We start from the raw sequence: 23,018 nt of genomic DNA, 5'->3' as shown, positions 1-23,018 counted from the left end.
TCTGGCAGGAGCTTACACTGGGCTTGGAACACACATTTGTTCACACCTTGGCATCTGCATGAACCTAACACCATGCCTTGCCTCTACAGACAGCACCATGGGAATAGCTCATGGGATGGCAAGTCAGTTCTTGAAGATGTGTGGGAAGCATATTCACTGCAAGGCTTATAAGACAGCATGAGAGCTAAAGTTTAAACAAAAGTAGGTCTATCCAGCATTTATTGAGCATCTATTATATCATAGAATAAGGAGTTCAGAGGAACTGAATAAGGAGTTCAGAGGAAGGAGAAGATGTCCTCTATATATCTAAGAGGCAGTCTGACACTCTTACTCAGAACACAAGACATGCACAGATGGAGCCACATGTATACTGCAGTTACAAGAGGGGATGGAATTGGGAACTGTGGTGGTATGTTAGCCATGGAAGACTTCCCCGAGGAAGCCAATTTGAAGTAGACAGACAGTATCCCATGTTAGGATGAAGAGACTTGCAAGAACCAGTCTGTGCAGAAAACATTATAGCTTTATTCGAAGCAAGTTCATCAGAAGCTACTGAAAGCAACAGAGGGGAGCATGTTATATGCAGAGATGCAGGGGCATGTGCCAGCCTGACCCATTGCGTGGGAAGAAATTATGCTGGTCATGGCAACCTGGCAAACTGTGGTGGGTCATGGAATTGGATGTGGTTCACTTCTCCTCCAAAGACCCACCCAGAGCCTCTAGTCTCTCCTTGCTCTCCCATCCACTCCTACATCGCTGCCAACATGATCTTATGCAAATACCACTTTTAACATGTCACTCTCCTACTCAGAAAATGACTAGGCTTCCTATTCTAGAAGAATGACCTCTTTACCTGTAACACCCTTCCATCTCTGCCCCTTGTTCCTTCCTTCCTCCTTTGTGCCTCAATTTATTATTAAGGCCTTACCACTCCCTCCAAGCCAATTTCTTGCTATTGTTTGGTGGGAAGTTGGGCCAAACCACCTCTGAGTTTTCTTCCACCCTTGGGGCTCTAGGATCCCATGATGCTCCCACACTTTCCCTCACCATCATCCTTGGAGAGGTCCACCTCTGAGAGCATGACCCACCCCACATCCTGGCCTGGGGATTCCTTGATCTTCTCAGTTACACTCATCTTCCTCCTCTACCTCAGCCACACACTCAGGGCCATGCCCTTGATCATCACAAAGAACGGTTCCCTCTTGGAAGCTTAAATATCAAATCCCCACTCTCTGGCCACAATCTTTCATCCTTCAGCTTATTTTCACCCACCTCCCACCACACCTGATCTTTATTCTTATAAATACTCCCATTGTCTCCATCCCTTCATTTCCTCCCTGTCTGTTAGCCCTCTCCTGGCCTCTTTTCCTGTTCTTCCCAATCTAAGTATTATTCATTCAACAAATACTTTTTTTATTTTTTTCAGCATTCCAAAATTCATTGTTTATGCACCATACCCAGTGCTTCATGCAATACATGCCCTCCATAATATCCACCACCAGGCTCACCCAACCCCCCATTCCCCTCCCCTCCAAAACCCTCAGTTAGTTTTTCAGAGTCCATAGTCTCTCATGGCTTGTCTTCCCCTCTGATTTCCCCCAAATCCCTTCTCCTCCCCATTTCCTAATGCCCTCCGTGTTATTCCTTGTGCTCCACAAGTAAGGAAACCATATGATAATTGAAGCTCTCTACTTGACTTATTTCACTCAGCATAATCTCTTCCAGTCCCATCCATGTTGATACAAAAGTTGGGTATTCATCCTTTCTGATGGAGGCATAATACTCTATTGTATGTATGGACCATATCTTCTTTATCCATTTGTCCATTGAAGGGCATCTTGGTTCTTTCCACAGTTTGGCGACTGTGGCCATTGCTGCTATGAACACTGGGATACAGATGGCCTTTCTTTTTACTACATCTGTATCTTTGGGGTAAATACCCAGTAGTGCAATTGCAGGGTCATAGGGTAGCTCTATTTTTAATTTCTTAAGGAACCTACACACTGTTTTCCAACTTGCATTCCAACCAACAGTGTAAGTGTGTTCCCCTTTCTCCACATCTTCTCCAACACTTGTTGTTTACTGTCTTGTTAATTCTGGCCATTCTAACTAGTGTAAGGTGGTATCTCAATGTGGTTTTGATTTGAATCTCCCTGATTGCTAATGATGAGGAATACTTTTTCATGTGTCTGTCAGCCATTCGTATGTCTTCTTTGGAGAAGTGTCTGTTCATGTCTTCTGCCCATTTTTGGACATGATTATCTGCTTTGTGTGTGCTGTGTTTGAGGAGTTCCTTATAGATCTTGGATATCAGCCTTTGGTCTGTAGTGTCATTTGCAATTATCTTCTCCCATTCCGTGGGTTGCCTCTTTGTTTTATTGACTGTCTCCTTTGCTGTGCAGAAGCTTTTGATCTTAATGAAGTCCTAAAGGTTCATTTTCACTTTTGTTTCCTTTGCCTTTGGAGACATATCTTGAAAGAACTTGCTGTGGCTGATGTCAAAGAGGCTACTGCCTATGTTCTCCTCTAGGATTTTGATAGATACCTGTCTCACATTGAGGTATTTTATCCATTTCGAGTTTATTTTTGTGTATGGTGTAAGAGAATGGTCGAGTTTCATTCTTCTACACATAGCTGTCCAATTTTCCCAGCACCATTTATTGAAGAGATTGTCTTTTTTCCACTGTATTTTTTTTCCTGTTTTGTCAAAGATTATTTGCCCATAGAGTTGAGGGTCCATATCTGGGCTCTCTACTCTGTTCCACTGGTCTATGTGTCATTTTTGTGCCAGTACCATGCTATCTTGGTGATCACAACTTTGTAGTAAAGCTTGAAATCAGACAACATGATGCCCCCAGTTTTGGTTTGTTTGCTTGTTTGTTTTTTCAACATTTCCTTAGCAACGTGGGGTCTCTTCTGGTTCCATACAAATTTTAGGATTATTTGCTCCAGCTCTTTGAAAAATACCGGTGGAATTTTAGTCAAGATGGCATTGAAAGTATAGAAGGCTCTAGGCAGTATAGACATTTTAACAATGTTTATTCTTCTGATCCATGAGCATGGAATGCTCTTCCATCTTTTTATGTCTTCTACAATTTCTTTCATGAGTGTTCTGTAGTTCCTTGAGTATAGATCCTTTACCTCTTTGGTTAGGTTTATTCCCAGGTATCTTATGGTTCTTGATGCTATAATAAATGGAATCAATTCTCTAATTTCCCTTTCTATATTTTCATTGTTAGTGTATAAGAAATCCATTGAATTCAAAACCCTCAGATTGTTTTTCAGAGTCCATAGATATTCCCATTCTTTTTTTTTTTTTTAAAGATTTTATTTATTATTTATTTGACAGAGAGAGAGAAATCACAAGTAGGCAGAGAGTCAGGCAGAGAGAGAGAAGCAGGCTCCCGCTGAGCAAAGAGCCCGATGCGGGGCTCGATCCCAGGACACTGAGATCATGACCTGAGCCGAAGGCAGTGGCTTAATCCACTGAGCCACCCAGGCGCCCCGATATTCCCATTCTTAATTCTCATGTAATCTGGCAAATTTCTTTTGGATGTGGTAGGTAAACCATGGATAGACCCAATTTGTCAGGAATATGGGCAAAGCATTCCTTGCTGTAGAGAGCACATACCCATCTTTTCAGGCTCAAGTGAGTCTAAAACCCTAAGACTCTGTGAAACCCTGGGCCACTGAAGAGAAGGTTAAAAGAAGTGGTGGTATTATTACTCTCTTGTTCTAGAAAGACAGTGCCAACCCTGGATGAAAAGCTGTAGAGGCAGTCCAGCTGCTGAGGCTAGAGACCAAAGAATCAACAAAGAATTAGAGATATTTCCCCTGATCCCCAGATCTCAGAGCTCAGACATAAACTACCAGAGCTGTCATGTACATTTGTGTAGATTATGTCCCGTACAAGAGTTACAGATGATGAGTGTGAAAAGGGACCAAAATCTAGCCCATACTCTGGTCACCAACCTGTGTGCTGTGGCATGAGCTGTGTCCATCCCAAGTGAAGGCATCTTTTACTTTACATAAAGTGCTGTCCTCTGCCAAGACTGAGGAGTTATATCTGCACAGAGAGGACACCTATTTCTAATTCACAAAAAAACTAGACAGGCCAAGGAGACCTTGGAGCACCAGATCTGGACATGATGAGTCTTGTTTCAGAAAATATCCTCTACTAGAAAACCTTCATTTCCCTTGTATCTCACTAGTCTTTGGGTCAGTCAAGCCATGTTGTAGTAAAACTGCCTGAGTTCCAGCTCCTAGTTATATGACTTTCATAAGTTGCTTAACATGCTGTGCCTTGGTTTCCATTAAAAAGATAAAGATAACAATATGATCTACCTCATAGTGTGGTTGTAAGGATTATTTTAGAACAGGTCCTGGGGCATAATAAGCACTCAGTACACATTAACTCTTAGCTAATTGTGTCATCCTATGTACAATGACAGATAATCTTCTCTTGAATATCAACCAAACATAACTGTCTCTCACCAGAGTCCTCATTGGGGTGTGTCTGTGTGTTTGCAGGGGTGTGGGGTGGAGGAAGGGATGGCCTATTGCTGTTTATTGTGTTAAAAAGAAAACTACAGGCCCCAAAATAGTATCATTTAGGACAAGACAGCAAACCAAGACTTAGTACCTAAACTAACTGCAATTTTTAACTGCCCCTTCCCAGGAGTATAACCTTTAGCCAGTCAATGCAGAATTTCCTGGTCAATACTAGGAAATTTACTGACAGACCACCCCCTCTTCCATTCCTAGGTCACCTTGCCTAGAAAATGCGTTCCTTGCTAATAAATTCCTTTCTCTCTATTTTTTTTTTTCTTATGCCCTCTCTCTGCCTTTAAAATCCTTTCATTTAGTTCAGTGGAGCTCCCCTATACTTGATAGAGGGAATACTGCCCAATTCTTGAATCATTTAATAAAGCTAATTAGATCTTCACATTTACTCAACTAAGAAATTGACAACCTGAATAGACCAATATCTAGTAACGAGATTGAAGCAGTGATCAAAAACCTCCCAAAAAACAAGAGCCCAGGACCTGATGGATTCCCTGGGGAATTCTACCAAACTTTCAAAGAAGAAATAACACCTATTCTCCTGAAGCTGTTTCAAAAAATTGAAGCAGAAGGAAAACTCCCATTCTCTTTCTATGAAGCCAGCATTACCCTGATCCCCAAACCAGGCAAAGACCCTACCAAAAAGGAGAATTTCAGACCAATATCACTGATGAATATGGATGTTAAGATTCTCAACAAGATCCTAGCAAACAGGATCCAACAGCACATTAAAAAAATTATCCACCATGACCAGGTGGGATCCATTCCTGGGCTACAAGGATGGTTCAACATTTGCAAATCAATCAATGTGATAGAACAAATTAATAAGAGAAGAGAGGGCTAGAGAGAAGAACCATATTGTCCTCTCAACTGATGCAGAAAAAGCATTTGACAAAAGCCAGCATCCGTTCCTGATTAAAATGCTTCAAACTATAAGGATAGAAGCAACATTCCTGAACTTCATAAAATCTATCTATAAAAGACCCACAGCAAATATCATCCTCAATGGGAAAAAGCTTGCAGCCTTCCCGTTGCGATCAGGAACAAGACAAGGATGCCCACTCTCACCACTCTTGTTCAACATAGTATTAGAAGTCCTAGCAATAGCAATCAGACGACAAAGAGAAATAAAAGGTATCCAAATTGACAATGAAGAAGTCAACCTCCCTCTCTTCGCAGATGACATGATTCTTTATATGGAAAACCCAAAAGATTCCACCCCCAAACTACTAGACCTCATACAGCAATTCAGTAACGTGGCAGGATACAAAGTCAATGTACAGAATTCAATGGCTTTCTTATACACTAACAATGAAAATATAGAAAGGGAAATTAGAGAATCGATTCCATTGACTATAGCACCAAGAACCATAAGATACCTGGGAATAAACCTAACCAAAGAGGTAAAGGATCCGTACTCAAGGAACTACAGAATACTCATGAAAGAAATTGAAGAAGACACAAAAAGATGGAAGACCATTCCATGCTCTTGGATCGGAAGAATAAACATTGTTAAAATGTCTCTACTGCCTAGAGCAATCTATACTTTTAATGCCATTCCGATCAAAATTCCACCGGTATTTTTCAAAGAGCTGGAGCAAATAATCCTAAAATTTGTATGGAATTAGAAGAGACCCCGAATCGCTAAGGAAATGTTGAAAAACAAAAATAAAACTGGGGGCATCACATTACCTGATTTCAAGCTTTACTACAAATCTATGATCACCAAGACAGCATGGTACTGGCATAAAAACAGACACATAGACCAGTGGAACAGAGTAGAGAGCCCAGATATGGACCCTCAACTCTATGGGCAAATAATCTTCGACAAAACAGGAAAAAATATACAGTGGAAAAAAGACAGTCTCTTCAATAAATGGTGCTGGGAAAATTGGACAGCTATATGTAGAAGAATGAAACTTGACCATTCTCTTACACTGTACACAAAGATAAACTCAAAATGGATAAAAAACCTCAACGTGAGACAGGAATCCATCAGAATCCTAGAGGAGAACATAGGCAGTAACCTCTTGGATATCAGCCACAGCAAGTTCTTTCAAGATATGTCTCCAAAGGCAAAGGAAACAAAAGCAAAAATGAACTTTTGGGACTTCTTCAACTGAGTTTTGTTTTTTAACAAGTGCTTCTCTATTTCAAAAAGGCAAGCATGTGGGTGTGAGTGTGTGTGTCTCTGTGTGTGTAGGTATATGGTGGGCGAAGCAGGGATTATAGTCAGAAGACTCAGATGTATCAGTCATGTGTGGTGGGGAGATTGGAGAGACCCACTCAACTCTGTTAAAATGTGTACTTGGGGCACCTGGGTGGCTCAAGTGGTTGAGCATCTGACTCTTGATTTCAGCTCAGGTCATAATATCAGGGTCATGAGATGAAGGCCCACTAGGTGTGGAGCCTGCTTGGGATTCCTTCCCATCCTCTAACCCTCATCTCTCTCTTTCTGTCTCAAAAAGGAAGTTGTACTTAATTCTAACTGAATAACAATAATTATGCAAAGCTGAAAACAACTGTTAGAAGCACCTCGTCCCAGGGATAATTGTTGGACAGCTAAGACCCTGCATCTTAATTACCAGTTTCTCTGGGCAAAGGGTACATGAAAAAAAGTTATGGGTTTTCAAATGTGGACTACATAGGCTTTGACTGAATAACTGCATCCTTAATAAGTCAGAACCTGGCTTGAAACAACCAAAAGACTAGTCTAAACAGTAGCATGAGAAAGGAGCTCTAATGCACACTTTTTGCCCACTGTTCTCCCCAGTTACCAGTAAAGGACAGATTGGAGGAGGTTAGCCCCCAACATCCTGGAGCCAGGGAAAATGCTTAGAAGTTTATTTCCATCAGCCAGAGATCAGTTAATAAGAGTCTTGACTTCATTGACCTTGGACACCACAGTGGAGTCCTCAGAAACTCAGCTAAGGGGAAGGAAGGGGGTGTCCAGAATGGACAGACAAGTTAGGAAGTGGGCTGGGGAGACTGACCCAGTTAGCACATCGGCCCCTGCCCCCAGCCCCAGCTCAGCTTTTCTGAATATCCCAGGCAAGGTTTACAACTAATAAGATGATAGCAAGTCAGGCAAGCCCACTTTCCTCGAAATCCCTGCAGAATTTTGTAATGACATCTTTGGTATAAGCCATGGGCTGCCCACTGCCCCTGGTTCTTCACTTCCAGGGGCTTCAAGGATCTTAGGATCTTCTCCACTCTCCCTCGGGGAAATGACTTTTACTTGAAGAGAGGCACCCTCCTCATTCAAATCCCAGTCAAGCAAACCACCTGGCTGTTTCTTCTGCCCTTCTCCAGTCAGATTCCCAGGAAACAGATTCTGAGATGGAAATAGTGGTCAGAAAATGTGCTGGAGTGATCTTAGGACCAATGCTAAAGGGGAATAAATGAAGCAGGATTGTTTCTCTTTTAGCACCATCCTCCCCAACTCCCTTATCTCATCTACCACTGCAGACAAGATTTTGAGTTGGCTCCTCCCCACTTGGAACTTGGCCCAACTTCCCTGCAATCCTGTTAGCATCCACCCCCCCAAACACCCCCCACACACCCCATCCCCCACACACACAAGTGCGCAGGCACGGACTTGCGGGCTCCTGGGCTCAGAGGGAAGCCTCTCCTCCACTAGCCGGGACCGGGTGGGAGCTGCAGAAGTCTCTGAAGAAGAGAGTATCGCACTATCTCTTCCGTCTCTGAAGCCGAATTTGATGCTAAGGTTGGATTTATGGAGGACGTTGTCATGGATGGAGAGTTCTACGTACTGCTGAGAAGTTTCATGGGCAAATAATACCAGGAATTTGAAGACACAGAAGAGTATAGACTCGCCTACGCACCAATTTTGACGAATACCTCTCTTTGGTAGAAAAGTATACTGAAGAACAGCTGCTGACGCGGGTTCCCAGATTCAACATGGCGGCTCCCATAGCAACAGGAAAGCACCACAAAGATGAGGTGGCTTCATGACCACAACATGCCACTCACATCTACAGACGTTCTGGCATTTAAACAGATGTTTCTGGACTACAGAGAAGAAAAAGAAGGCCAAAGACTGGCATTGAGTAGTGATTTAGTTGTGACTTCATTGTGCAAACCATCTCCCGTGGCAGCTTCCTGAAAATCCCTGGCACTAACTCCCGCCTGCAGCCAACGGCGGCCTCCTGGACAACATGGGCCCAATAGGCCAGGAGAGGTTTCTGCTTGGGATGACTGGAGAATACACCCTAGAAAGAATGGTTCTGTTCTACAAGGTTTATTGTTAGGTATTGATTGGTCAGAACAATAATTACCTGAATTTCCCAGAACTTCTGCTTTTCCTGAAACACCTTCTTCTATTCAATAACCCCTAGTATTCCTGCCAAAGCAGACACCTCTCTCAGGTGGTTCGGAGAGTCAGACTGCTCTGGAACAAGACTATGTCAGGCATTCCACCTGGAAGATCCCTGCCCCAATACATGTTCCGGTGACAACAAGTGGAACAACACCATCACATACCCGCCCTGTCCGAAATACCACAGACAGGCTTTGCATAAAACTTCTTTGGTGCTCACAGTTCTTTCACTTGGTTTAGAGTCTCAGTCCGTCAAACCCAATGTCCCACCTGTGTGGAGTTTTTGACTATTTAGGAATGTTTATTTATGGTGTTGAAATAGCTGCCCCAGTATGTGCTATAGTCGGTGCTGTGATATGTTAATAAAAAATTAAAAATTAATTTAAAAAATAGCTGCCCCTATCTTCAGATTAATGAAATGCCTCTATTTTCAGCCCACCATTACGGGAAAATTAGAACTAGTCTTGACTGTGGGAATAAACTAAAAAAAGGATGTCTTTTACCCAAAAGCTACATGTAAAAATCAACTTCCAGTCTTGGGTTTGCAGTTCTTCTATCACTGGCTTCTTCTAGTCCTGATGTAGTCCCCCTGCTGCAAAAGAAATCTTTTTATTAATAAGAATCATTTTGGGGCAGGGGAGAAATTTTATCATTTTTTTTTAAAGTAGGCTTCACATCCAATGTGGGACTTGATCTTACAAACCTGAGGTCAAGAGTCGCATGCTCTACCAACTGAGCCAGCCAGGTGCCCCTGAAAAAATATTTTTGTAGATGAATGCTCAGACTAATTCTGTAGGTTTAGTCTTAGAATTTCTGTGATTACCCCCTTAAAGATCTAAGTATTAAATGACTATAATTTTTAGCTGTCAGCTCTATGAAGGCAAATACGTTGTTCATTGGAGTTACTATTTTACTAGACACAAAGGAATATATACTGTATGCTGCAAATAGACTAAAGTTATCCTTTTCTTATGGCACATTGAGTATTTAGGCAGATTTGCTTAAAATTCTTTATGTATAAATCAGTTTGTTAGGTTTTGGGTTGGGATTAAGACACATTTGGTAAAAATGTGATTCTTCAAGCTCTGCTCTTCCAACTCTATTCTTCTCCCTGCCAAAGGGATGTTCACTGGTCTAACTCAGCCTGAATAGAGGAGGATACCAAAGAGCTTTAACGATCCTCTATCTGGCTTGGGTTTAATAAAATGTTTGTAGAGTATTAATGACCAGAAAACATGTATGTCACACCATTAGAAAGAAGGAAAAAATGTTTAATTCCCAATGTGTACTTCTGTGGGGGCTTTTTAAGTAAAAATAAGAATCCGAGGGATACTTGGCTGGTTCAGTGAATAGAACATTCAACTCTTGATCTCAGGCTTGTGATTTTAATCTCCAGATTAGGTATTGAGCCTACTTTTTTTTTTTTTAAGATTTATTTATTTATTTTTGGAGAGAGAGAAGCAGGCTCCCAGCTGAACAGGCAGGGAGCCTGATGCGGAGCTCATTCTCACAACCCTGATCATGACCTGAGCTGAAGGCAGACACTTAACCAATTAAGCCACCCAGGCACCCCAGGCATGGAACCTACTTAAGAAAAAATAAGAATCTGCATTGAAAAAGAAAATAATGATCTCCATCTATATTCGTTGTTATAGGAAACATTATTTGGTAAGTTTCTTCCCAGCTATACTGTAAACTCTTGAGAGCAGAGATTACCTGTGGTCCCCATTCTATTCCTGATCCTGGCACAATGTCTGGAAAATGATAGGCATTCAGTCTAGTTGTTGAATGACTAAATGGATAAATTCCACAACAAAGTAAAAAATCAGGTTGTAAAACAGTATGTATTTTTAAGACCCTATTCTGTAAAAGATGATACATTTACACATACCTATCTCCATGTATGTGCAGGCACATGTGTACACATAGGAAAATCTCATAGAAAGGTGGAATTATAGATCATCTTTCTCTTTTCTACTTTCCTAAATTTTATGTATTTCATACAAGTATGTGTTGTTTTTAAAATCTAGAGGAAGATTTTTAGAAGAAGGAAAGACTAAGGATAAAGAATAAAAGACAGGTGTGCTTGGGTGACTCAGTTGGTTAAGCATCTGACTCTTGATTTCAGCTCAGGTCATGATCTCAGGGTTATGGGATTGAGCCCTGTGTTAGGCTCTGCTCAGTGCAGAGTTTATTCAAAATTTTCTCTCTTCCTCTCCCATACCTCTCTCTTCCTCTCTGTCTCTCTCTCAAATAAATAAATCTTGGGGGAAAAAAAGGAGGAGGAGGAAAGTTAAAGGATGGAGAACAAAGAGACAGTTGTCTCTAGGAGACAGATTGTTTAATCCTAAGGACACAACTGGTAGGATTTCAAGCTTCCATTTGGGTAGACTCCTGTCACCCCTCTGACCATTCCATAAAAGTGAATACCTACTCTACGTACCCTGGCTGCCTTCAAAAGCAGCTGTGTCTTCACATGGGAGATGAATTTCAGGGATTCTTCATGGCTCCAAAAGCTCAGGATTGCCACCTTCCCAGACACTTAGGGATAATCAATTTTCTCCAGCCCCTAGCCTAGCCTCAGACATGATGGCCTCATCTTGGAAGCTTCCCTGTTCCACTAGCATGTGGCTTAGTCCCAGCCTGTGTCAAGAACATGAAACATGATGCTAGTCCTAGATTCTCCTGGGCTTTGGTCTGGATATCTACTCTATAACCTTCCCCTTCCTGCGTGTCACCCAGATTCTCCTTCCCAGGCCGCTCCAGGCTTCTTCTCCAACACACCTGATCATCCCCATCTCTCAATTCCAAGCATCCCGTAGTCTCTCACTACCTCCTCCCTCTGTTACCCTCTCCACCATCTCTCCTCAAAAGCACTCATAAGAAGGTGCCAGGCTCTCACTGTCAACTTTCGGCTTCATCCTGCTTGGGGTGTGACTTATTCCAGGCTGAGGGAAGGAAGGTCCTGCTCTTATCACTCTCCTCATTCTTTCAGTTAACCCCTGAAATGTTCACTGCATGTCCCACATGCTGTGCAGAGCCCTAAGACAACACTCAGGAACAAACTCTCCATACATGGAATGATGGATAAGGTTCTGCACAACCATCCCCGAACCCTGCTTCTTCAGTCTGATAAGAGCTGGGTTAGTGCAGTGCCGTCAGCCTCTACACAGGAAGTTAGGCAACGCAAGGAGCAGAGTATCTGGGATGTCTTCCTAGGAATTGGTGATGCTTCTTGTAAGGTCTCCAAAAGACCAGTAAGAGCAACAAACCAGGTGGCCTGTCCTGCTCCCACAGTACCCAGAACTGTGCCACGAGTAAATTGGGAAGGGGCTACCTCCTGCCAGCAGGCCTTGAAAAAAATCAGCAAGGATTTATTACACTCTCAAGTGGGAACTTTAAAATTAGTCTCCTCCAAGTCTTGAGACCAGGGCTGTTATATTTCAGGGAAGGCAATAATGGCCCTATATTATGTCTGCCCAGGTGGGAAATCTGGCCTAATCCTGAGGTCCTGTATTAGGAAACCCATTCCATCAGAGGTATAAACTATATTCACCAGTATCGTCTTTGTTGGTAATAAAAGCAATATTGGGTCTCCATTTGCTCATTCCTTTGTTTTATTTTTTAACTGGCTCAGAACCTGGCCAGGGAAAAGAGGGTGTTTATGTATTGACCCCTCCAGACTCCAAGAGCTGTGTTTTCAGCAAGAGAATGTGCTGTGCTTGTTGCACTCAGCATAATCTCTTCCAGTTCTGTCCATGTTATGCTGAGTGAAATAAGTCAAGCAGAGAGAGTCAATTATCATATTGTTTCACTTATTTGTGGAGCAGAAGAGATAACACGGAGGACATGGGGAAATGGAGAGGAGAAGGGAGTTGAGGGAAATTGGAAGGGGAGGTGAACCATGAGAGACTATGGACTCTGAAAAACAATCTGAGGGTTTTGAAGGGGCGGGGGCTGTAAGGTTGGGGGAGCCAGGTGGTGGGTATTATGGAGGGCACATGTTGCATGGAGCACTGGGTGTGGTGCATAAACAATGAATTCTGTTACGCTGAAAAGAAATTAAATAAATTAATTAATAAAAGAGAATGTGCTGTGTCTGGCTGGCATGAGAGTTGAAGAAAAGGGGCTGCACTCCCTGTAGAATCTATTCCCTTGATGAACTGTAAAACTATTTTTTCCAAAACTGGATCCCAGAGGCCTGCTCAGAGGCAGGGAGGATGGATGGGAAGACCTCCTTGGGAATGGGGGCCCCCACTTAAGCAACATAAATACTCTTGGGCCGACCTATCACAAGAACCTGGCTAAACTGATCATGGAGAAGCCAAAACTACTGAGTATCCTTTATACCCACCACTGAACTTTGGAAGACCACCATCCACACCTGATTTCTCTCCACTCTTGGATCTCGGTCTATTCTATGACCCCTTGAATGAAAGCCAAACACCAGAATGTGAAATACAGTGCAATTTATTGAGAAAAGAAAATGCAACATGATCATCACCAGAGGATCCACAGTTGGGGGAATTAAAGGGACAGAGATAAGTTAGGACATGATGCCCAAATGTGGGAGGGCACCCTGCAAACCAACAGTCCAGAGAACTTAACCATTCACCCTCCAGCACTCCCCTCCTCAGCAGGGCTGATATATGCCTGCTTCAGGCCATCAGCTCCCAGTGAGAGAGGCAGATGGGCCAGGGTGGAACAGGCCAGGCTGGGAAGGCCCACAGGAGTTTGGGCTCAGGTATCATTACCATCGTCAGGGGCATCGTCATCTGAGATGAGCAGCTGGACCTCCCTGGCTTAGGAGAGATCTGAGGATGGAGGAGCCAAGAAGTTCAGCCCTTTCTCCAGGGAACTTGAAGAAAAGCGAGGTTGAGTTTGGCATTTGTTGATGCCAAGCAGAGTGGGAAGTGCTGTGGGCAGGCTGAGAGGGTTGCGAGTGGGCACAGACACTTAACTCCAGAGGATCACTTGGAGCAGTGCTGACTTGAGCTGGTGGTCTGGGAGAAGCGGATCCCAGTGCTGCCTCCACTGCCAGACTTATAGCTGCTGCCTCCTGAGGTGTGGATGCCACCAGAGCTGGAGCCAATTCCACTCTGACTCACAGAGGTGCTGCTTCCGCTACTAAGCCTGCTCCCACTGCTACCACTCTGGTAGCCCCCACTGCTGCCACTCTGGTAGCCCCCACTGCTGCCACTCTGGTAGCCCCCACTGCTGCCACTGCTGATCCCGTAGCCGCTGCCACTGCTGCCACTGACCCCTCCGTAGCCACCACTGTTGCCTCTGCTGCTGCTGCTGCTGCCTCTGTAGCCACCGCTGCTGCTGCCACTGAACCCTCCACGGCTTCCACCAGAGCTGCTGCTTGTGCTGGTGACATTGCTGACCACTGCTGTGGAGAAGAGGTACTCAGTTCAGGCAAAGGCCCAGGTCTGGATCACAGCTCTACCCTGCTTAGCTGTGCAAATTTGAGAAAGATACTCAACTTCTCTGAGGGCTAAGCTGGTAAATGATAAGAGTGAGCCTGGCCCTCTGGTGTCCCCCAAGAACAAGAGCCAGCAGCATCCACAGAAATTTCTGGTTCTCCAATCTTGGGAACTCTCCAAGACCACAGGCATTTTAGCTTTGGCCTTAGAGTTTCCCTGCTTATGCTCGCAGGGGATTGTGTGGTCATAGCCTGAGACTCTGGCACTCTTTGGTGGCCTGGCCTCCTTGCAGGGGTCAAGATGTCCTGCTGTAGGCTGGCAGTGAAGGAGTTCCTGGTCACCCTTTTTGCAACCCAGGGAGAAAGTTTTGAAGGGCTACTTACAAATGCTCACAGCACTCTGACACTCTCCGGACATCCTAAAAAGGAAAAGAAGGAAACATGCATTATTTCTGCCATGAGTCATTAGCCACAAAGCTGAGGGTTCATAACCTTGGGAGTCACACACCCCCATTTGCCCTATGAGGGGTCAAGGCCCCAGGGGAAGAAAGGCTATTCCAAATGTCTCTATGACCCAGTATCCCCAAGAAAAGAGCCTGCTTCTGGGGAGTTGAGGTGTTCAGGAGCTTCACCAGCCACCCTCTATTTCTCCATCTGTCTATCCTCTTTCCCTTAGTTTCCAGATCATCTGTTCCAGGTCAACTGCTCAACACCCAACTCCCAGTTGGTTAGCCCTTTAGTGGTTCAGATGGGTAAAATGTGAGAGGGGCTGACACTCAACACATGATGAGTTTGAAAATGTCCCGCCCACACAACCCATCTCTCTATGCCTTGTTCTTTTTCATGGAGAAGGCATGTCCACATATCTGAGAAGACGTGGAGCATGTCTGCACACCCTACCAATGTGGGACCTACTGTTGTTGACCACTTCACCCTCATCCTGCAATTCCCAGTACACATAGCACCATCATCACTCCCACTCCTTTTCATAGAAACTTATAAAAAAAAAAAATCCTTAAGTTTCCTTCTCACACCTGAGCTCTGCTTCTTCTATCAAATTGGAAGATGTCTGAGGACAGGATACATAGAGCAGCTTTCAGCAGAAAGATCTCTCGAGCCTTGACAGTCCTTTGGCATTTGATATCCATTCACTAAACCCTTATCTGCTACTTGATACTGTGCTATTTTTTCCAGAGTGTGTGTGCATCAGCCACTTTCCCTATGGATTCAGTCTCAGGGGTGGAGGGCCACAGGACAGTCTGTACTGTGCTGTCCAATATGGTAACTGCTAGCCACTTGAAGCTAGCCAACTTTATTAAAATTAAATTAAGTGTAAAACTCAATTCCTCAGTTTCACAAGCCACATTTCAATACTCAAATGAGTAATAGCTACTGTATTAGACAGCACATAGAACATTTCTGTCATCTCAGGAAGTTCAGTGGACAGCACTGTAACTTTTGTTATAACCCCAAAGCACTTCTCCTTACTCATTGCTCATAAAGAAGATCAACAGAGCTATGTAATACAACACCATTGGCCACGGTAAACTGGAGAACTGGATGATCTTGATTGACAAAAAAATGGGGGCACTTGAATTCTAAATTCCGTCATTCAGGAGATTCCTTACCCTTTGTTTGGGTTGTCCTCTCCAATCATCTTTTTCTCTTTCTTTGTTATAAAAGGTCACTCTAAAATCCTTTCAGGAGAATGCTGACCCCACAGCACCTCACCTGCACTCCTCGCCCTCCAACAGCTTCCTGTAGGTGGCAATTTCCACATCCAGTGCTAGCTTCACATTCATCAACTCCTGGTATTCTTTCAGCAGCCGGGCCAGGTCATCCTTGGCCTTCTGTAGGGCAGTCTGCAAGCCTTGGAGCTTGGCATTGGCATCCTTGAGGGCCATCTCCCCACGCTGCTCAGCTTCAGCAATGGCCGCCTGCAGGTTGGCATTCTAGGACAGGAAGAGGTAGGAGACCAATTAGCATAGTGACCAAGAAACAAACAGCTGATCCTTCCTGAAAGTTCTCTTCCCCGTCCCACACCCCCGTCCCACACCCCACTGAAATTAACTCTGTCTCATCAAGCAGAGGAACATTGATTTGCTGGTAAAGGGAGTAATGGTCTAGTAACTGGGTGGTTTTTTTGGTTTTTTGGCTTTTTGTTTTTTGCAAGACTGTTAAAAACTCCCTTGCCTAATTAATCACTTTGGTCCAGTAATACAAATTAGCCAATGAGGTTATGTGAAGTGCATGATAAATAGTTCACTGAAGGCAGATCCTACTGAAACCAAGTGTTTAAAGCCATCCCTACAGTTGCAAGATTTACTGGGAAAGCCAGAATGAGCAACCATCTCTCCTTAGGGAACTTTCCAAGAAGCTCAGATTCAAGAAAGAATCTCTGGGAGGATGGACTCTCCCAGCTACCCCACAAATGACACATATGAAAGGACAGAGAAAGCATGTAGCAGAGGCATAATCGTTGCTTCTCTTTCTCTTCAAGACCCAGAGGACCTCCAGGATCTCTCCATTAGGTCCGGACCCACCTGCTTCTTAACATTCTCAATCTCAGCCCGCAGCCTCTGGATCACCCTGTTGAGTTCCATGATCTCACTCTTAGTGTTCTTCAGGTCATCCCCATGCCTTCCGGCGGTGGTCTGCAGTTCCCCAAGCTGACAGAGAGGAAACCAGTCAACATAGTTTTGCAGGGTTAGAACATTCTTGGTCAGCAAGACCTAAACCTAGACTATGAGGGCAAGGAGAAGGCTCCCACCTTGGTCTGGTACAGTGCCTCAGCCTCTGCCTTGCTCCTTTGGGCAATGTCCTCGTACTGGGCCTTGACTTCGGCAATGATGCTGTCCAGGTCCAGGCAGCGGTTGTTGTCCATGGACAGGACAACGGACGTATCACTGACATGACTCTGCATCTGAGACAGTTCCTATGGGGAACATGGATGGTCATTTTCACCACCCCTTGGTCCCAGAAGATGCTGGGAATGAAGAAGTCCAAGAATCTTTTGCCAGCAAAGATATCCCAACAGTGGGGCCAGGAATGGGACAGTTAGAAAACTAAGCTTGCGTTTCAGGCCTGGCTATAGCCTAAGTGATCCCAGACAACAAAGTTAAAGAGAAAGGCAAATGTGCAAATACAATCATGTTGTTAGCCTGAGAGTATCAGGCAGTGAGCCCAACTGTGTGGGTTTCCATGGGACTACAGTAGGAAGGAGTACTCTGAAGGAGCTATCTATGATAACTGGTATAGGACCAGAGGGAAAGTATAGAGCAAAATAGACTGAGAACAGCGGGAAAACAAAGACAAAGAGGGATCTTGGCCCTATGGTTCAGGTCTATGCAGTCTGGGAAAGCAAAGTTAGCATTTTCTGGGTGGAGCATAGCTGAGTTCCGAGCCCTGTTGCTTGTTTTAGGCAAGTTCTGCCACTTGACTATCCCCTAAAGTCCTACTCAGGAAGCATGTCTGGGAAAATGCAGACAGGAAGGCTCTGGACCTTGGCAAACCAAGGAATCAAAAAATCACCATCTCATAGAGGGTCCTCAAGAAGTTCAGTTCATCTGTCAGGCTGTCCACCTTGGCCTGCAGCTCCACCTTGTTCATGTACGCCGCATCCACATCCTACAGGGTGTGAAGGCAGGAAATTGGAAACCCAGCAGGATGACCCACTCTACCCCAAACACCACAGCTCTTTCCTAAGCCTTTGTCCCTCCTCCTTGTCCTTCCCCTGTTCTCCTAATTTCCACTCCTCACTTTCCCTTCTAAAAGAAGATCAAAGTGGTTTTCTTCCCTTATATGCCTTGACCAGTTAAACCCCAATGCTTTAATAAGATATACACCACTAGCAAGACACTGGAGTAAGGGTAGAAAAATCACATTTATCTAACTGTGACTTTGGGTTTGGGGTGCTATATAACCAACCTTCTGAATAGAAATGAGGATATTCTTCTCACTACCTCATCTTTATGATGATCTACTGGATGATTGTTATTATTAATAAAATCCAAGGTGCTCTGGTAGGCTGAAGACCTTGATTAATGCTACACATAAAACCTTCATTAGTTCACATTACTAATCAATTCATTAATCACAGTAGCATTGTAAGATGTCTCCCTCACCAGTAATGTATTTAGAGCAGGTTCCTTTGTTTCCAAAAATGTAAGGAGAAATGTAAACCCCACACACAGCATAGGGTCCTTATGCTCCAGAGCAGCTGACTCCATGGGTTAGTGCTCAGAAATAAAGCCTCATCATTTTCTTCCCAGCTCTCTTACCTTCTTGAGCCCCACAAACTCATTCTCAGCCGCATTGCGCTTGTTAATCTCATCTTCATACCTGGTACAGAAAGAAGCACACATTTGGACAGTGACATTCCCAAAGCAAAAGAGAGAGAGAGAGAGAGAGGATCCCAAGTACTCACACAGAATCCACTCACCCAGAGACAAGACAAGCTTCATGTGACCTGTGCAGTTATACAGGGCCCTAGGTTCAGAAGGTCCTCACATTCATTCAGTCTAATGCTCTGCTAGGGCCATCTTGAAATTCTTAGTAATTTCTTTAACAAGGGCCCTGCATTTTCATTTTGCACTGAACCCCCAGAATTATGTAGCCAGTCTGGCTTAGAGGCCTCTCAGAGCTGAGGCCACTGTCTCACCCCTCTCCCCCCAAGTCCTGGTGATAGGCTGAAGTGTGGGTAGGCAGAGTGGGAGAAGACTTCAAGGAGCCTGACTACTTGCCTGGCTCTGGCAGACATCACAAAGCGTAAGATGTGTATATGAGACCCAGAGAGGTATGTGCTCAGACCAGGTTTTCTGCCTCTGTTCCACTTCTTTTCATTAATTAGAGTTGCTTCTTATGGAATTTGGGTTAAGAATAAATTCATGTCTTCTGAATGCATCAAGGTTATGAGATTCCTGCTTATTCATGACAATAATCTCCCACCAGGGGTCTAGATCTCATGAAGATTGAAAAATGGAATGGTTCCAGGAGAAGAGATGTCTGAGCAATGTCAATCTGAGTTGCCACTGGATTCCCAGTGCTCAGCACAGAGCCTGGGTGTCCGCCAGGTTTGTGCAGTTAAACCGGAATGGGGCCTCCTCAGAACAGGTGTGCCCACCCCGTGGGTCCTGACCCTGGTTATGTCCTGAGCTCCCTCCCCACCTTGAGAGGCCAAATTTACCTCTTACAGACCTCAGATGGTGTCAACTACAGCCCCAAACATGCAGAAGGGGGCTGATTGAAGCTCCAGAGACAGGGTATTGGGCACATTGAAAGAGTACTTTACAAAGTGTGGCCCTAGAGCATCTGCCAGGAACTCCTGGTGCTGTGGGGCACTCGGACCCCTGGGACCTGCCCCACACCTACTGATTCAGAATGTCTAGGAACCAGAGCACAGGAATGTGCATTTCTGACAAGCTTCCAAGGTGATCCCTATGTACAATAAGTGTGAAGGGCAGACTCTCTCTGGGTAGATTCTCTTATCCAACTAGACTAGTGCAGGAGGGGTCCCTGAAGCCTGAAAAATCTGTCATAATCAACCACCTTGAAGTCTCAGTCCCCACCCTCTTATCCCCTTCCGCTTGGTCATGTCTCACTCAGCAAGTCCATCTAAGAGTATTGACTGAAGGTACAATCTGGAACAGTTAAAATCTCAAGCTGGGGCTACAACTCCCTGCTAATCCCCCATAAGGGGTAACTCCCCAGTTGAGGCCCTTACTTCTTTTTGAAGTCTTCCACAAGGTCCTGCATGTTCTTCAGTTCTCCTTCCAAGTTCCCTCTCTCCCCCAGAGCCAAATCCAACTGCCTGCGCAGGAAGCTGATGTAGGATTCAAAGAAAGGCTCCAAGTTGTTGGGTCCTGAGCCAGAGCCTGTGGTCTGTTGCTGGAGCAGCTCCCATTTGGTCTCCAGGACCTTGTTCTGCTGTTCCAAGAACCGCACCTGTATCAGGTGAAAAAGAAAAGGAATTAGCCTCTTGAGTTGGGCAAGTGGGACCATGCATTTCAAAGAGTGGAGATGTGGAAATGAACCCAGTTCTCCAATCTGCAGTAGCCTCTGGAGTTTTTTTTTTAACTGAGAAGAATGAGAATTTAGACAAGGGAGAGACACAATGTATTGTTTACTCTGTACCTACCATTTTCACTTATTCTATCTCATTTAATCCTCACCACCATCTAAAAAGGAAGTGTTATTATCCCTTTGTACATAGTAAATGGAATCTTAAACAGTTTAAGTTGCCCAAACTGACCTGATTACTAAGTGACCAAGCTAAGTAAGAGTCACAGCCATCACTGCCCTAGTCTATGGTGATCCTTCAGAACACAAGTACAGAAGATAGGCATAAATAAAGTTACTTATAATTGTTTTTAAGTGAAAATTTTACCATCCTATAGGCAGTGAAAACAGTCAACAGGGTCTAAATTTTCCTAAGTTGTTTCATATTTCCTCTAGTTTTTTTCCCCTTCAGTTACTCAGCATATAGCTGATCTGGGTTTAACTTCAAACCCCAGGCTTATTACCCCAGACCCAGCACACCCTTCCTTGCCCCAGCATAGACAACACAAATTAATATCAGTTAAAATGCAAGACCATTCAGATGATAAATTAGTTGCCAACACTCATCACTGAGAGGCAGTCCCAAGATTCTTACTAATACAAGTTTGATTACCAGCTAGTTTATATTATCAGGAAGTTGCTTTTCAAGAGAAATTGAATGTTAACTATAATGATTTCGTGACTAATGTCCTATTCTTCAAATGACAACAAACAAGTTTGGACCCTCACTTCATTTTCCCTAGTCCTATCCCTAGAAGAAAATCAGAAGCTAGAATCCTTTCCCTATTTCACAGCGGGGAAAATAGGGCCTGAAGAGCAAGAGCATGCCTGCTCTCCTGAAGGGCCCAAGGCAAAACCAGGACAGGAAGCTAATACCCCTGCCTATAAGCCTAGCAGATCCCCCTGGCGTCTTCATACACCAACACCCTAGGCAGCCAAAACCTTCCATGGCACCTCTGAGCTCTGCCCTTACCTTGTCGATGAAGGAGGCAAACTTGTTGTTGAGGGTCTTGATCTGCTCCCGCTCCTGGGTCTTTATTTGTCCAATCTGGGGGTCAATCTCCACATTGAGGGGCTGCAGGAGGCTCTGGTTGACAGTCACTTCCTGGATTCCTCCAGGGAAGCCACCAGGACCAAAGCCACCAGGCCCACCAAAGCCACCAAGCCCACCAAAGCCACCAGGCCCACCAAAACCACCGGCTCCACCAAAGCCACCAGCCCCTCCTAAGCCACCAGCTCCTCCAAAGCCACCTCCCATTCCTCTACCACCACCAAAGCCACCACCATAGCCACCTCCATAGCCACCTCCAAAGCCACCTCCAAAGCCACCTCCAAAGCCACTGCCACAGCTGCTACGCCCTCCCCCAAAGCCACCAGCCCGGGAGCCACCAGCCACACTGATGGAGATGCTCTTGTTGCCACCCAGGCTGTAGAGGCTGCGACTGCCAAAGCCGCCTGCTCCGGCCCGGAACCCACAGGCTCCTCCGCCAGCTCCCCCAGAGCGGGCCACACAGCTCATCCTGCTGCTGCCGGAGACCACGGCAGAGCGGCCCGAGAATCCATGGCTGCTGCCACCAGATGTCTTGCAGACTTGTCTGTTCATGGTGAGAGAGCTTGGAGGTCAGCTAGCAATCACTTAGCAAGGGCTGAGAGGGGTGAAGGCAGAGGATGGGGACAAAGAGGAGGGTGGCCTTTATATACCAGAGAGCTAGGCTTGGCACAAGGAAAGGCAAGCAATTAGCTGAGAGTCATCTTGGGTTTGGTTTGCCTCCCAGGCAATAAGTTACTTGTAGACTTACAACACACCTCCAAACTAATCCTCTGGACCAAAATGACTTTGCTTTTTTAGCTTAATCACCCAAACTTGCCACAGTTGACAAAAGACTGGAACTCTCCTCTCTTCTTCCCTGTGATTTCCTCAGGGGGCTTAGGGAACTCAGACAGCACCTGATCCAGCAGAATGAATTGGGTTTTGACACCAGGGTCTTACGACCCATGGAACTCCATGACACAGAGGTGAGGACCAGACAAATTCTTCCATGTGAGCTGGATCCCTCCCTGCAATGCCAGAGTACCATAGCCCAGTGACATATCATCTATGCCCACCGCTGCAGAGAAATGTCCAGAGGAGGGCTTGGGGTGGGGGAATGGGAAAGCAGAGGTCCAGTCTGGCACCACCTCAGCCAAGGGCATCCATTCGAGCCAGCCTGCCATTTGAGCTGAGCAGTGCTGTTCATGGGAAATAAAACAAAATAAAATGTCTGACCTTGGGAAAAGTGGGGGTCATATATGAAGCAAACAAGTATGAGGCTTGGAAAGTGGAAAAGGACAGGTATAGGGAGGAGTCTCCATCTTTGACCTACCATCCATACCCTTTTGCCACCATCCTTGTACCCACCACCATCCTTGACCCACAGGAGGTGATTTCTGGATCCAAAAGAAAGAGAGGACACAATGTGGGGACCCTCCAGTTGGCTGGTGGAGTAAAATGAAAGATCCCATTCATCTCAGGATAAGAGTGCATGCTATGTCAGATTTGATGGCCTTAAGATCTGCCAACCCCTCCATCACCTTGTTTTCCCACCACACCCTGTACTTTTCTCACTATGTCTTAAAATAAACTTATATGTTAAT

At 44.9% G+C, this 23,018-nt stretch overlaps 1 protein-coding gene across 1 annotated transcript; it reads right to left on the bottom strand.

Annotated features, from left to right (window-relative positions):
* Nucleotides 1-13,872: 13,872 nt before the first annotated feature.
* On the bottom strand, nucleotides 13,873-21,987 carry LOC131837918 (keratin, type II cytoskeletal 2 oral-like). Its single transcript, XM_059183572.1, has 9 exons — nucleotides 21,358-21,987; nucleotides 20,050-20,270; nucleotides 18,608-18,668; nucleotides 17,859-17,954; nucleotides 17,098-17,262; nucleotides 16,871-16,996; nucleotides 16,059-16,279; nucleotides 14,712-14,746; nucleotides 13,873-14,294 (listed from the first exon to the last, which is right to left on the bottom strand). The coding sequence occupies exons 1-9, from the start codon at nucleotides 21,985-21,987 to the stop codon at nucleotides 13,873-13,875; spliced, it is 1,977 nt and encodes a 658-aa protein (XP_059039555.1).
* Nucleotides 21,988-23,018: the final 1,031 nt, after the last annotated feature.

This window comes from Mustela lutreola, chromosome 8, assembly GCF_030435805.1.
Source record: "Mustela lutreola isolate mMusLut2 chromosome 8, mMusLut2.pri, whole genome shotgun sequence".
Lineage (NCBI taxonomy): Eukaryota > Metazoa > Chordata > Mammalia > Carnivora > Mustelidae > Mustela > Mustela lutreola.
This window is presented reverse-complemented; position numbering and strand designations above follow the sequence as displayed.